General features: G+C 46.6%; 1 protein-coding gene across 1 annotated transcript; it reads left to right on the forward strand.

Moving 5' to 3' along the window:
• Positions 1 to 282: 282 nt before the first annotated feature.
• On the forward strand, positions 283 to 15,069 carry LOC135819899 (nitric oxide synthase-interacting protein-like). The gene is made up of 13 exons (XM_065333199.1): positions 283 to 488; positions 2,841 to 2,893; positions 3,093 to 3,145; positions 4,149 to 4,213; positions 4,868 to 4,914; positions 6,006 to 6,069; positions 6,377 to 6,433; positions 6,807 to 7,021; positions 7,456 to 7,503; positions 8,016 to 8,081; positions 12,751 to 12,821; positions 13,778 to 13,883; positions 14,656 to 15,069. Exons 1-13 carry the CDS (start codon positions 419 to 421, stop codon positions 14,737 to 14,739), a joined length of 999 nt encoding a protein of 332 aa, XP_065189271.1. The 5' UTR covers positions 283 to 418; the 3' UTR covers positions 14,740 to 15,069.
• The last annotated feature ends 664 nt before the right edge of the window (positions 15,070 to 15,733 follow it).

A 15,733-nucleotide genomic window follows, 5' to 3' on the forward strand; every position in this document is an offset into this window, starting at 1 on the left:
ATGGAGCATGCGCGCATGCCATTTTATGTACGGTACGTGATGACAGAATGATGACATCTGCATGTGACGTGTACGTGTATGCATATGATGGAAATCATTGTTCCCTAGGCCGGCTGTTCATATGATCACGTCATGCTAGCATGCTGCTGTACACGTACACGTACGGTAAACGTCGAAAGTCATTTTTCGCTTGTTTTTTTTTGCATGCAGAGTTGTAGCGCAACATTTTTGCGTATCAGCTACATATCATGCATATATCAGATCACAGACCATTCCATTTTGATTTTTAAAAAATTGCTTTGTTCGTACATGTTGTTCGTTCGTACATGTTCGTTCCTTCACACAGTTCTTGACTACAGCTTAGGCTTTGCTCGACGTGTGTAAATAAGTTAGAGGTATTAGGTTAGGTTGCACCACCATGACGCGTCACGGCCGCAACAGCACTGCCAATCCAGTCCTCTCGTACCACGAGAGGAAGGCTGCGTCAGGTGAGACAAATTTTGGCAGTGAGCATGATTTTGGGATTTCATTGAGGTGCATTGCTGTCTTTGTGAACTACATGATTGTACATGTATTGCATATTGGCTGATTGCTGGCACTGTTGGCGTATAATTGTTAGGCATTTTGTGGTGTCCAAAGAATGGACTACAACATGGTTGCATTGGTTCTATAATGGGTGTGTAGTCATACTGTTACGAGTTCTCCACCACTGTATACTACTGTACTCTCTGTCTCTCCTCTTTCCTCTCTTCGTATACGAATGCAAGATGAATAAGTGAGTTTCAACGCCTGCACCCAAGTAGATCTATAAAATATAGAATGCTAGTGCTGACCTGAAGGGGACTGCTAATAAAGGTCCTGGGATTCACAATATTATTACAAGTATTATTATTATTATTATTAGACACAATCTCATAGCATGTGACAAGCATAGCTAATGCAGGGACAGAATACCCTGAGACAAGGGCGTTGAGCCAGCCACGGCAATAATAAGCTAGGAAAACAAAGCAAATATTAATATTTATTTTTAATAAAGCACAACAGAACAACAAGGACAATCAAGGCTTGTTTGCTGCTACTTTAAGTTTCATGCTTACGCAATCATCAGGCAACTGTTGTTGCCTGATGATTGCGTAAGCATGAAACTTAAAGTAGCAGCAAACAAGCCTTGATTGTCCTTGTTGTTCTGTTGTGTATTACGCTCTGCCTTTGTGGTGTTGAGCACTGTCAAGCACTCTGGGTACATCCTTCGGTTTTTAATAAAGCAAAAATAAGTGGAAAATTAAGAAGCAAAACAATAGAGTACCACATGCGACTTGCGACACCTGCAATGAGCTGCGACCGCGGCGAATGATTCACTATCTTTTTGGTTTTTGCGACATCCCTATACAGTGCGTGTACTATGCACTGCACCCACACCCGGCATAGAAACTGTACTTCATTAATGTGTGTGCCGCGCGTTGCACGTCGCGTCACGTTGCGACAGTGGCCTTGCGACTGATTGTGACAGGCATTTTCTTAGTTGCAAGTGTCGAATTCCGTACGTCACTTCGCATATAGTGGTATTGTCAATGTGCCCTGATTGACTGCTGTGCCAAAAAAGAAAGAAGACCAGCTGATCATGCACTGGCATACAGTAGCCAGTCAACAAGTCTCGTTGACCTTTGGTTGGAGGTATACGCGCGAATCCACACGGAATCGTTGACACAATCCCCTCATGAAAGCCTTTGTTGCTACCCAGGTAGATGTTTTTTTGCTTGCATCATTATGCAGTACCGTGGCCTTCAGAGCGTTGTGTCTCGTGCACAATTCCTTGTGTATTACGCAGTACTGTGACCTTCAGAGCGTTGTGTCTCGTGCACAATTACTCGTGTATTACGTGTGATATACCTGTAAAAGCAGAAATTTCCGTGGTGTTTTATTTTTGGTAACTTCGGTGCTGACAATTTTTGCCTAAAATAAAAACCACCGGAAATATACGCACATGCATGCGGACTGCAGTACGGAAGATTGGTTTGCCGAAATTTTCGCGCTACCGAACCGTTAATTTTGGGGAATACCGAAAATATTATACCACCGAAAATTCCCAGTTTTATAGTACCTGTAAACTCCAAGATTGTATGGCTATCTTCTCGTTGATACAGTAAAACCTGTCAAAGCGACCACTCGGATAAGGCGACCACCTGTCCCAGAAGACCACTACAGCCAGCACCAAGGGATGCTATTTCCAGTTAAATGACCCTGGATAAGGAGACCACCTGGTTCCAGAGACCACATTTTGAAAATCCCTTGAGCAGTCGTCTTAGACAGGTTTCGCTGTACTGTAAAATTAATATACAAATTTTCGGCAGCTATTTAATTTCGGCTATATTCGGCACCGACCCAAAACGCCTAAATTAAAACGCCGGTGAAATTTTTCACAGCATCCGTCGCACTATATCATGCCCTCTACCCCACGCCGAAAATAAATCGCCGCCGAAATGTCAAAAATCGTGAAGTGCCGAAATTTTGTATATTTACAGTATATGGATTTTCTTTGTTCGTTAAATTTGAACACATGAATCGGGCTTGTACAGGTGAATGTAAATAGCCTCTAAAACTTTCAACTGCATCACATACAAATGACTAGCACGGCACAGTACAGTGAAACGAGACTCCGAACATGACCGACAACAATCATGGTGTGTATTACATTTGCGAGTCATTATAGGAAATTTGCGAGTCATTATAGGAAATTTGCGAGTCATTATAGGAAATTTGCGAGTCATTATAGGAACGTATCTTACAGTATGCAGAAGAAGCTTGTACGCTTACTGTCTGTGATTTTTTTAACGTTTCAGAACGGAGTGGATATGGCAGCTTGAAGAAGCGTCTCGGCAAGGACTCCATTAAGGTGAGTGATGGTTGTTGTTGGGATGTGCTCTGGCTAGTGGTTCATGCTACCACCACCACCGTTACTGATGATGTTTGTTGGGATGTGTTTTGGGTGTTGTTGTTCATGCTACCACCACCACCACCACCACCACCGTTACTGATGATGTTTGTTAGGATGTTGACTTGGCTGTACATGTTATTGCTTTCGTTTCTGACAGGAGTTTGACTGTTGCTGCTTGACACTGCAGCCGTGCAAGGACCCGATCATTACGTGAGTTCTCATTGTGCGCGTGCGCGCGTATGTGTTTGCGTTGATCCTGACCTTCATAACTATAGCACTGTTTTATTTTTGGCTTTCTGACCTCGATAATATTGAAAGGGACCAAAGAGAAGCTGAAACTTGCTGGTTTATTCTGCCCACAGTCCGTCCCGCTACCATGAGAAAATTTCAGTTTGGTTCTATTCAAAAACCTTCCCTATTTTGGAAACTGAAATAGAGGTTATGCAAGTGATATCATGGCGGTGAGCCAGTGGATTTGCTTATGGGAGCTAAGTGCATGTATGCAGCGTGAGTCTGCGGATTCCCCTGAGCTAGTGCACTGCTGTGCCTCGGCTTTACAGCTCCATGCACAACATCTCAACTGGTGGTGTACTCGTATAGACGTATACCCTCTACACTATAATGCTTGTCTTTGCGTACTGTATGAGTAAAACATGGATGTGGCAAATGGGATTTAGGCCTTTGGCCTATGGTTGCTGGATCTGATCTATCCTCCCCCACCGTTTAGAAGCCGCATCTGACGCCTGATCATGGGGTGGTGGCGTCCCACGGATGCGGAAAGGTGGTTCTTGACCAGGGAGTTGTACGACTCCTTGTTCTTGACCTGCCCGGTACGCGAACCCGTTGAATTTTTTTTGCTTACTGTGTACTGGATGTGATGCTGTGGTTGGTTGGTTGGTTTGGTTGGTTGGATTTATTTAAAGTCGTACAACAAACAGGCATATCTGCGGGGCTTATGTGGCCCACAGTCAAATTTGGAACCGAGTAACGTAGCGTGAGGGCGACACGAATGCAGCAGGGGGGGGGGGGGGGGGGGGGGCATTTTGATCTTTCTCCTCTTTTGGTGGTGGTTCCGATTTGCTAACTTGTCATTCATGTACTGTACAGTGGGTAGTTGATGACTTGATTTGGTGCGGATAGTGGAGTGCGCGTGTGTGCACACACGTGTGTATATTATATGTCTGTGTCTGTGTGTCTGTGTTGCACTGTCCAGACCTGAAGGTTACCTGTATGACCGCGAGCCAATCCTCGAAAACTTGCTGCATCAGAAACAAGCCAGTAAGTCTTCAATCATGTCTGTCACGATGAGTTGGGAGGGTATGTGATGCGGGGGGGGGGGGGGGGGGGGGGGGGGGTGGATAACGGAAGATATCTGCAGGGATACTATATTTAGACTAGGGTGGAGAGCCAAGAATTATTTTAAAACAAGAAAAGAGGACCAAAGAGCTACAAGTTACGCTATAATATCCACTAGCACCACCAGTTACTTTACAATACATAACATTGCACGATTGGTGCGACGTTAAATAAACTTCTACAACAACAACATTGCACGACACTAAACAACGGGACTGACATGCTAGAGCTGATTGCCAGCTAGGTGTAGAATGTCAGTACCATTGGTCGGCGTCGTGCAATGTTATCGCATCAGCTGATTGTAAAGTAACTGGTGGTGTTAGTTGATATTTTAAAAGCATAACTTGTAGCTCTTTGGTCCTCTTTTCTTATTATTGGGTTGTGAAAGCGATATACACCTTTGTTTATGTATGTATTTGTGTGTATGTGTGTACGTGCGTGTGTGTGTGTGTGTGTGTGTGTACATATGTGTATGTGTGTGTGTGTGTGTGTGTGTGTGTGTGTGTGTGTGTGTGTGTGTCTCTCTCTCTCTCTCTCTCTCTCTCTCTCTCTCTCTCTCTCTCTCTCTCCATGCAGTTTCAAAGCAGTTGCGAGAATTTGAACGGCAGAAGGAGAAGCTTGACGTATGTGTTGGTTTGTTTTGTTATTCTAGAAAGTATGCACTGACACGATGGTGGAAGATGAGAAATAGAGAGAGGGAGAGAGAGGGACACACACACACACACACACACACTCACACACGCACACGCACACACGCACACACACACACACACACACACACACACACACACACACACACACACACACACACAGGACTAGTCTAAACTGTGCTCCTTTCTAAGACGTCTTCGTGTTTGGCAGTTGTGCGCCTTGTGCTGTACTTGTTGCATGTTCTGCGGAGTGCCAGTGTCAACCCAGTGCATGCCATCCAGTGTTGTCTGTCTTTTCTGTAGGTGCTCAGTGTGTCTTGCGCCCTTTGTAGCCCGGGCTGTTGAATATCGTCTGTTGTAGGGTGTCTTGATGTGTTTCGCAACAATGGCCTTCTCCGAACTGTCCCTACTTTAGTGATGTGCATGTGAGAAAGGATCCTGTTCTTGTGTTGTGATGTTCGCTGTGTGTCCCTATTGCTGTTATTCGTGGGGTTGAAAGTATGTAATCCAATGGCCGCTAGGTCTGAAGACTGTGTCGTCTTTTTGTGTGTTGATGTCTTACCTGAGGTTGTCGGGAACTCGTGGCCTGGCACAAGGAAAACATGGATGCGGCAAATGGGATTTAGGCTTTTGGTCTCTAGTTGGTGGATCTAATCTATCCTTCCTCCCCCGCCGTTTAGGAGTCGCATCTGAGCCTTGATCATGGGATGGTGGTGTCCCACGGAAGTGGAGAGGTGTATCTTGACCCGCCCTGTACGTGAACCCGAGTAATTTGTTTTCTTTTTTCTTTTTTTTATTCACGAGGTTGACTGTATGTGTATCCATAGCAGAAATATTTGTCTGGGATTTAATTTCGTCTTTTTCGCCCAAGGAACTTTTGGACTAAATTAAATGCCGGACTAATGTCGATTTGTCCAGCTATTCTATACACTCTTGTGATCCATGGACGAAATTTTCAACAGGACGAACTCCCTTTCTTTGGAGTTGGACGAAATTATTGACCGATGAAATTTTCTGCCTCTACAGTATGTGTATTTGTGTTGACTTTGTGTGCTGTGGTGCAGGCTGAGGAAGTACTGGTGGCCAACGCTGATCAGATTGCACGCAAGAAGCAGTTCCTTGATGCAGGTAGGTGTGTGTGTGTGTTTTGTGTGTGTTTTGTGTCTGTTTTGTGTGTGTGTGTGTGTGTGTGTGTGTGTGCGTGCGTGCGTGCGTGCGGGTGTGTGGGTGTGTGATTGAGGTGTATTCAATTGTGTGCTAGCTGCTTGCATGCTTGTACGGTTCCGTCCTTGCTTTGCTGTTGTTTCGTTTGCCTTTGGATGTAGCTGTAAATACAGCAATTGATGCTCTTTTTAATGGTGACCATGTTCCAGTCTGAGTACCTGACCCATGTCCGAATGTCGTCTGCGTGTTGCGTTGTCTTTTGCTTGTTCAGAGCAACAGATCACAACCAAGCGTGTCAATCCGTATGCGCCGGCAGCCACTGACACAGGTATGGTTGTGATGTTGCATGTTCGCTTTAGTTATGTAGCTTATCTACAGCTTAGCTGGCAAGATGATCGTGAGCAATGCCATGGTCAGTGCCCTAAATGAAATAAGAGAGCGAGGACGGATTCAACTCGGATACTCAGCCAGTAAATATAATTAAAAGAAATCACATTGAAACGAGTTATGCGTATTATCTTGTTACAGTTTAATTTTTCGAAAAATTACAGACGACCCCTTAGTGCTGTGAACCCCCATTTTTAATTTTCACCCCTCCCCCCCCCCCTCCCCCTTTCAATCCCTCCAACTAACGAGTGTGTGGGGTTGGCCCAGTTTTCTCTCTTTGACTAACGCTGTCTTGATATGCCCTGTTGCCATAGTGCCCGTTGCCACGGTTGCTGCTACATCGGCCACATCCAGCGGAGCAGGAACGTCGGAAGCGGCGCGGGCACCAGCCGCAGCGGGAGCATCAGCAACAGGCGCATCGGCGACGGGAAAATCTGCAAACAGCTCATCGAAGGACTCGAAATCGTTGCCCAGCTTCTGGGTACCGTCTCTGACGCCCCAAGCCAAACCCACGTTGATCAAGAAGCCGGTAGGTCGATGGACGAGGGAGCTGTGAAGTGTTGTTAGTCGGGTTGTGTGTGGGCACCCGTGTGTGTACGTGTGTGTGTGTGCGCGCGCGCGTGCATGCATCTGTGGGTATTTGTGTGTGGATATGATACAGTGCTGCTCAGTGAAATCCAGTCGCGTTACTCAAGTATGCGCCGGGCATTGCGCAGCCCTAGACCTGCAAACACTGGGCTACGAAATGGTGCGAGATGCAACCTTGAGTGACACAACTGGATTTCATTGAGCAGCAGCAGCAGCAGCAGCTCAGCACTGTACGTGCATGATGTGTTTGAAACGCTGCCGTAGCCTTGCTACTGGCTGTCTTCTGTCCATGCCTTACCTGCCATACCAGCGTATCATTATCCTTACCCGTGTGTAGAATGTAACGTGGCATGCTCTCTTGTTTGCCGTCTACAGGACAAACATGCAACATGTCCAATGTCTGGCAAAACTCTCAGACTGAAGGTGAGAAACTGAGAACCCTCTGGTGGATGACGTGATGATGTCATACTTTGCACAGCTAACTTTATGACATCACCGGATGAGGGGGAGGGGAGATGAGCATTGAGCACCGTCCTCACGTTATCAAGCCCATCGACGTCTCGTATCATCTCCTGGCCATTGAAGAATGGCCATCTGCACCTTTTCACATTTACCTAGCAGAGATTGTGGTTTGAATCTTGCTGTGTACACTCATACCTTGGTTATCCAGACCCCGAAGTTACGGCCACTTCGGTCTACCGGGCATCCTTTGGGCGGGTTGCAGTGGAAATATTACTACTCATGTGCCACTTTTTCGTGGCAGTAGTAAGGCTTATTCCGTATCTATGGCCTTTCCCAATGGAAATGTGCGTGATTCATAGTTACGGATGTTTCAAAGTTATGGGCAGTGCCCTGTCCCGGACTGCCCGGATAAACAAGGTATGAATGTATCGTTTGTCATGAGTGTATGTATTGTTTGGTATGTGCAATTGCAGGATCTTATTGCGGTGCACTTCAAGCGAATCAACGATGACGACGATCGGCCAGACGTTGCCAAGAAGGTAATGTCTGCCAGGATGGGGTTTTACTCTGTACATGTACGTGTACTTAGTAACTACAGTAAAACCTGGTTTCAGTTAAGCGACCACGGCCCACGGTGCAAGCAAAAGCGGTCGTTAAAGCCAGGTGGTCTTTAGAACCAGGTCCCACAGTGTCTTACGAGCAGGTTGTCGCTAAACCCAGAGGTTGCTTACACCAGGTTTTTACTATAGTACTAACTACTGCTGTGGACATTGACATCCGGTGAGAAGTCAAGCGGCCGCGGGGCGATGACCCTGCAGTCGCGAGCACTGCTGGTCCATTTTTACTACAGCGTGTACGTGAACTACAGGGCATGTACGCACTAAAAGCAGCAAGGGCGCCGGCCCCCGATCATCCCATCGGATTTCAATGCCCACGACAGTACAAAAAGGAGTCCTAAGATCTAGGGAGGCAATGCGGGCAAATTGGATTAGGAAACAATGCTAACAGTTATAGTAAAGAAAAAAGGACCAAGAAACTACAAATTTGAGTCCGAACAATGCTATCATGTTGCTTTTGCTCCATTGTGGTCGCCATTACAGTCAATTCATCCTAAACTGGCACTAAATGAAGTTAAAACTCTGATGAAACCGTTCACATCGGCTTTGATGATGTACTAGTTTTATTCCCGTGCCGAAGATAAATCGATGCCGAAAATATCGAAAACTGTGAAATGCCGAAATTTTGTATATTTACAGTAGGCGGGGAAAGTCCAAGGTTGGGGAATAAGAAATTCAGCCAGGTTGTACAACATGAGGAGAGTCATGTCATGGCAAAATGTGTGGCGAAGCAAATCCTTACCCCAAATTTAAAGTGGCTTTTTGAGCTTCAATTCGGCCAAAATTGGGCTTTCAAAAGCTAGCTGGACTATTTTGGACGAATGGGCTGTAGAGCAGGGTCCGTTTAGAGATCGCTCACAGATGCCATCCCTGGTCTGAACCCTGTTTGCGTTCGGCAGATCATCGTCACCACACGACTGCGGTCGTGTGGTGCATTACAGTCCATTTCAAAAATACAGACGCATAGTATTATTGAAATCTTTCAAATTTGGCTGGAGCTTTTTGAGAATTTTTCAGAATATTGCTCAGGTCCTTCCAGCAATTACTCTCATATCGATTTTTAAGCGATTGCATAGCAAACGCCCAATTTCGAAAAAATTTGTACACAAAGTGATCCCAAATTTTATGTGGTATAGATGCTTGCCTAACGTTTTTTTGCAATCTCGCGTCTATATTTTTGAAACACACTGAAGTCACGGATCACATACAGTCAACCCCTGGAAAGACGTACCCACAAGGGAACACGGAAAAGTACTTCCTAGCCAAAGTACCTTACTACACCCACGCTGCAATCAAGTGGGCCAATTTTTCGTTAACTGCGAAAAGTACGCACTGCACAGTAGTACGTCTTACGCCCTGTACGTATTGAGCGGTTTTGACTGTAGAGATTCCAAACTCGAGAGGGGGTGGGTGGGGTGGTGGGTGCATATTGTTTCGAGTGTGGTCACCTCAAGCTGTCTCCATTGCTGCTACGTCTGACTGGGAACCACTAAGGGCCGTGTGAGACTGCGGCAAGTCTTGATTGCCCGTGGTGATGTAATTGTTGGCAGTGCTGCGGCTAGTCATGTCAGTGCTGTTGCTAGTGTCCTAATCCGCATGAACATTGACAGCCCCGCTGCTCGCCATGTCACTGATGCCAGCACTGTCCGCTTCCTCATCGTCCTCCTCCGACTTACTGCCAGTTTCTTCTGACGCCCACGCTCCCCAAGTTGGATGGGTACCAAAAAGATAGTAGTACGTTTTTTTAAAGTTATTCCACCTGGCGTACATGTTGGATGAGTACCAATCAGATAGTAGTACGTCTTCACATTTATCCGACGGGCAACTTTCACCAGGTATGGCCAGTCAAGGGTGTCTGCTGGGTTATCAGGTGGGGCACTGTCATCCGTACTACTACCTGTTGGTTGCTTCCGCATCCTCAGCTGAGGCAAAATGTACTGGTGGATTTTCTGCTTCCCCTTTTTCCTGATGGAATCCAGCTTGTTCTTCACTATTATGGCGTTGAGGGATAAATCATCGTCCGGGTACTGTACCCTGGCAGCTTCCAAGTGCACGCTTATCTGCTGGTTAGCTATCTCGTATTTCTGCCTTTTGGTGATCATTTTTTTCTCAAAGTCTACCCAGCACCAGTGCCCGGTGTCTGCTGGGTTATCAGGTGGGGCATTGTCATCCGTACTACTACCTGTTGGTTGCTTCCGCATCCTCAGCTGGGGCAAAATGTATTGGTTGATTTTTTGCTTTCCCTTTTTCCTGATGGAATCCAGCTTGTTCTTCACTATTATGGCGTTGAGGGATAAATCATCGTCCGGGTACTGTACCCTGGCAGCTTCCAAGTGCACGCTTATCTGCTGGTTAGCTATCTCGTATTTCTACCTTTTGGTGATCATTTTTTTCTCAAAGTCTACCCAGCACCAGTGCCCGGTGTCTGCTGGGTTATCAGGTGGGGCATTGTCATCCGTACTACTACCTGTTGGTTGCTTCCGCATCCTCAGCTGAGGCAAAATGTATTGGTGGATTTTCTGCTTTCCCTTTTTCCTGATGGAATCCAGCTTGTTCTTCACTATTATGGCGTTGAGGGATAAATCATCGTCCGGGTACTGTACCTTGGCAGCTTCCAAGTGCACGCTCATCTGCTGGATAGCTCTCTCGTATTTCTGCCTTTTGGTTATCGTTTTTTCCTCGAAGTCTACCCAGTACCTGTGCCAGGTTCTCATCAACATACATTCAAGGTCGTCTGTCCACTTCATATTGATGACACGAAATGAGGCCAAAAAGCGAAGACTGCATGCGCTTGTGCCAACTATCAAACAACCTCAAAAACTGAAAACCAAACACAAAGAAAGCAATTGGCAGCCATAGGGCCAACGCCAGCCAGGGTCTTCAATCCCCGCCGTCAAATCCGACTGGGGTCCATACTTTCCTGCATCTCATCAAGCTCGTCCATTTGGTCGGCCCAGGAAAGAGTTGGCGAACCAGAGGAAGTGGCACTGTATGCTTTCCGTGGTGTACTTGTCGAGTGAGGACTATCCGAACGCTGTTCGTTCTCAATCTTCGTAAGGCGTTCTGAGATGCTTTGCGTATCTCTGTCTGAAGGCCTTGTAGACAAGACGGCAGCTGATCATGGACGGATGGCTGGGTTTGCTCTCCAATAGCAGAGGTATCGTTCTTCTCCGAAGCCATAATGAAGGTAACAAAGTTGAACCGTAGAACACTAGGGAGACTTGAGAAGTTTTAGCTATTCCCAAATGGTCCGTACCGCGGGACTCCTTGGAGCACCTTGAGAGCGTATTATTAAAATACAATCTCAAGGTGCTCCAAGGACACCCGCGTCACGTACCATTTGGGAGTACATTTCTCAAAATGCGAAGACTCCACTGTAGCCATCCACTATATCCATACATCTTCACAACACTCTACAAACGGTCTCTGGCCTACACCAATCACTGAAAAAAGAAGAAGATATACCGGTAATCATTTGATTTTTCGGGCAAGGCCCATCTTCAGGAATGCGTGATTGGTAGCTAGAAAAAAAGGCCGAAGAAACGGTTGCATGATGCAGCATCACAGGGGACTTTTGTCAGTGCATGCACCATCTTCAGGAATGCGTGATTGGTAGCTAGAAAAAAGGCCGAAGAACGGTTGCAGGACAGGGGACTTTCGCCAGTGCATGCAAACAGCGCACATGCGCAAAACATACAAAATCATGAAAAATCCCTACGAATATCGCCCGTCGAGATAGAGAAGTAGGCCAAACTCGTTCATAAGAGACGGAGCCTTCTGAAATATGATTACCGTATCTTCCAGGCCATTTGCAGCCCCAAGGAATAACCCGTGACGAACGTGTCCCTCTTGGAGACAGAAGGTCACCATCAAGATTATAATAAAATTATTTACTTGTGACAGAGTGACCATTTGGGGTATACCACAGTTGCGCTCGGTGAAATCCGACCCAGAGTGCACTTTTGGCGCCCTCAACTTGCACGGCCCTTGACGCCCCGGAAGTGGCACGAATGCGGCTAGCTTGACGTACACGTGTACAAATGCAATGATGTAATCCGAACTGGTCCAGGACGCCAGCTTTGCGCTTTGGGTCGGATTTCACAGAGCGCAGCTGTAGTAGATGCACCAGGATGGACTTTTCCAATTTTACCTGAATAATTATACACACATGTACCGTACTTTTCTAATTGTCCGCAAACTCCAATTCGGCCATTTACACATTTAGGAAACTTCACTTCTCAACTGCAAACTCAAAAAACGGTCTCTTCCTGTGATTCTGATTAAATTAAAATGTACATTTACACCAAATTTTCGGGCCAGGAGTAGAGTTGAGAAGTGAAGTTTCCTAAATATTAGGCCTACTAAATAATAGTTAATATACAGATGGCTTACACCCAATAGATAGAGTATGTGCGGCATATTTAAACATCTTCTTTTGTGTGTGTGTGTGTGTGTGTGTGTGTGTGTGTGTGTGTGTGTGTGTGTGTGTGTGTGTGTACGTACGTGCATGTGTGCATGCGCGCATGCGTGCTCGTGTGTGTGTGTGTGTACATGTGTGTACGTGTACATTGGTGTGTGTTTCACTGATCAGCTGCGCTATCGCTGTGAGATCAGTGGTGATGAGCTGGGCAACCACGTGCCGTGTGTGGTACTGCGGAAAAGGTATGTGTTAGTGGAACTGCTTAACACTACCCAGTACATGCACCTACACTGGGCTGTGTAGCAAACACGGCTCTACGTATTCCAACGTTGACGCTAGAACTACCATAGAATGTGTGTGTGTGTGTGTGTGTGTGTGTGTGTGTGTGTGTGTGTGTGTGTGCGTGTGCGTGTGTGTGTGCGTGTGTTTGTGTGTGCTTGCATACGTATGTGTGTCTGTATGTGTGTCTGTGTGTGCATGTGCGTGAATCTGTACTACTAGAATTATCAGGCGGGGATCAATTGATCCTTCTTTCTTCAAAAATGTGTGGTTGGATTCAACTTTCCATCGCTGCATCTTCCAGGCGGGTGATAACCTGAGCGGCAGGAATATGACGTGATATCAGTGTCACTCCGTGGCCGTCACTCTACGTGTAGGCTTGGTTTATGCAGCACACCCCAAGCCAACTACCCACAGTACACACCCAGTGCCGGCTGCTAGCCACAGCGAGTGCGTTCGATTTTGCCCACGGGTCGATTTTGAATCCATTCATGAATTACCCCTGGCTATTCTCATCACCTCGTGGGAATAGGACGAATCCATTACGAACCGATTCCGGGGCTCGTGGCTTGAAAATGGAACGACTTGAATGCACGAGATTCCCTTTACGAATCGATTCATGGGCGTAATCGAACGCACCCGGTAGTGGCAACTGAAATCCGACACCTGATTTTCCGTGCTGGAGTTCAGCGCCGATTCTAGCGGTCTCAATTTTGTCAGTGTAACAGCGAGTGCGCGGTCTTTGCCATGTGAGCGCACCGAGCTGGGGTTGGATTTCAGTTGCCAGCACTGTAGTTAGCTGGATGATTAGGCTCTTGTCTTTGTAGTCTGTGCTCTCTGGGTCAGTAGCAGAAGTATTTTGTGACTGCAGTGGTCAATCTGCTTTGTTTTTGGTTTCTTTTCTCGTGTCGTGTTCTAGTGGTGTTGTTCTCACACTGGGTTGTTTTGAGAAGACCGTTCGCAAGGATATGGTGGATCCCACAACCGGCGACAAACTCCAGGAGAAAGACATTATTCGAATCAAGGTGAGTGTTGCATTGCAGCCTGTCTCTCTCAGTTACTCTCTCTCTCTCTCTCTCTCTCTCTCTCTCTCTCTCTCTCTCTCTCTCTCTCTCTCTCTCTCTCTCTTTCCCCAACAATCACGCTCTGACTCAAACGCACTCACCGACTCTCCTTGCTTGTTAGACGTGCATGTCCCACACAATGGCGTGGATGTAATCTCTCTCTCCTGCACACGGCTCTCTTCAACTGAAGCTCACGCTTCTCTCATTCCTGCTACTACTGCAGCAGCTGGTGTCTGCTCACCCTGTCGATTGATGCTATTGATTGCGCAATGACCAGAGTACCCATCGGCGATGCCCACACGCACACACACGCACACACACGCATTCAATTGTACGCCCACACCCTTCACATATACTCAGGTGTTGGAAACCGGTCTGTGTTCTGCTTTCCAACACCCATGGTCGATGTCCGCCCATACATGCACCCCACCCTTTACATTACACATACCGTAAAGTCTTGTATAAAAGCCGCGGCGTCTATGACTTTCTCGGTGACATTTTGCAGGCTTCTATATGAGACAGGCTTCTATACAAGACAGGTATTTCTATGTATGTCAACACTAAAACCAGGCTTATGTGTGATTTGATGGGCCCAAAATTGCGGCTTCTATTCAAGTGCGGCTTTTATACGAGACTTTACGGTAAACATGTGTTTGAAACCGATCTGTGTCCTGTTTTCCTGCACCAGATGATGTTTGTTGTATTCTTCTCTCCATCTGCATAATATATACAGGGTGGTACTGGGTTTGCTCACTCTGCCGCTGAGGAAGGTCAGAAGTTGGAGGCAAAGGCGCCGCGTCCGGTTGCACAGTTCTAGGCTATCCTTCTCCTCCTCCTCCTCCGCACTAATCATTTCTCTTATCTTGTCCGTTTGCGTGTTTGTTAGCTTGTGCAGCAGTGGTGCACGTGTTTGTTTGTTTGCTTGCGTCTCCCATGCTGCCGGGCTCTGTGACATGCCCTGTCACTTGAACTATGTACTTCAAGTAGAGCTACACGTGGCTGCATCTGAGTCTGTAGGGTGTGGGGTGCACGTGACTTTGTTATTGGCAGAGCTGTGCATGCGCTGAGCGTCTCTCTTCTTGCGGACGTATAACTGTTGATAACTGTGCATGCCTTTCGCTTTTGAAATGGATTTCTTGGTGTCTTTCACCGATCATTTACTAGTACGCTGTGTGGCCGTGCAGTGTGTGCCTGTACGGTGTGTGTAATGTGCAGGGAGTCGTATACCCAAACCTGCCCTGGTAGTGTGTAGTTGACACAATATTGATGGCTCTGTGCATCATACACCCACACAGTGTTTTGCACGCAGCTTAGATAATTATGGTTATGGAGCTTAGATATTAATTTAGTCAAGTATAAGCTTCTTACAATTTCCCATTCATCAGTGAGTATTACAGGTGGAATCCTGACGATTCGAATATGGCGTAATTTGAACATGCCGCTTATTAGAAGTTTCTTTCGTAACAGGGGCGTCGCACACGATACGGTCACTGCGGTATTGACCGTACCACTATTTGCCCCAAGTACAACGTGAATCAATAAAATGCACTGATTTGGGCTCTAAATTTTCGGCTCCACCACCCCTCCCCCACGAGTAAATTGTACTACATATGACTAACCGTACCACACTAAAATTAAATAATGAATCGCCTTCCGACGCCCCTGCGGCTGCGTATACACGCACAAGCACACACGAGTATGCAACATTATAATTCTTCTGCACAGTCATGAAACAGGCTCATGCCATCTTCACTCCATTTGCTGAAGGCGTATGGCCGTTTAGTATGGTCCACGACTGTCCTGCATGCATC

Source organism: Sycon ciliatum, chromosome 6 (genome assembly GCF_964019385.1).
Source record: "Sycon ciliatum chromosome 6, ocSycCili1.1, whole genome shotgun sequence".
Taxonomy (NCBI): Eukaryota; Metazoa; Porifera; class Calcarea; order Leucosolenida; family Sycettidae; genus Sycon; species Sycon ciliatum.

Bases quoted from the DNA above. Each gene is read 5' to 3' on its own strand.
- LOC135819899 (XM_065333199.1), top strand. From the start codon at position 419: ATGACGCGTCACGGCCGCAACAGCACTGCCAATCCAGTCCTCTCGTAC. The intron at 489-2,840 runs GTGAGACAAATT...TTAACGTTTCAG, and splicing joins CGAGAGGAAGGCTGCGTCAG to AACGGAGTGGATATGGCAGC. The intron at 12,822-13,777 runs GTATGTGTTAGT...GTCGTGTTCTAG, and splicing joins TGTGTGGTACTGCGGAAAAG to TGGTGTTGTTCTCACACTGG.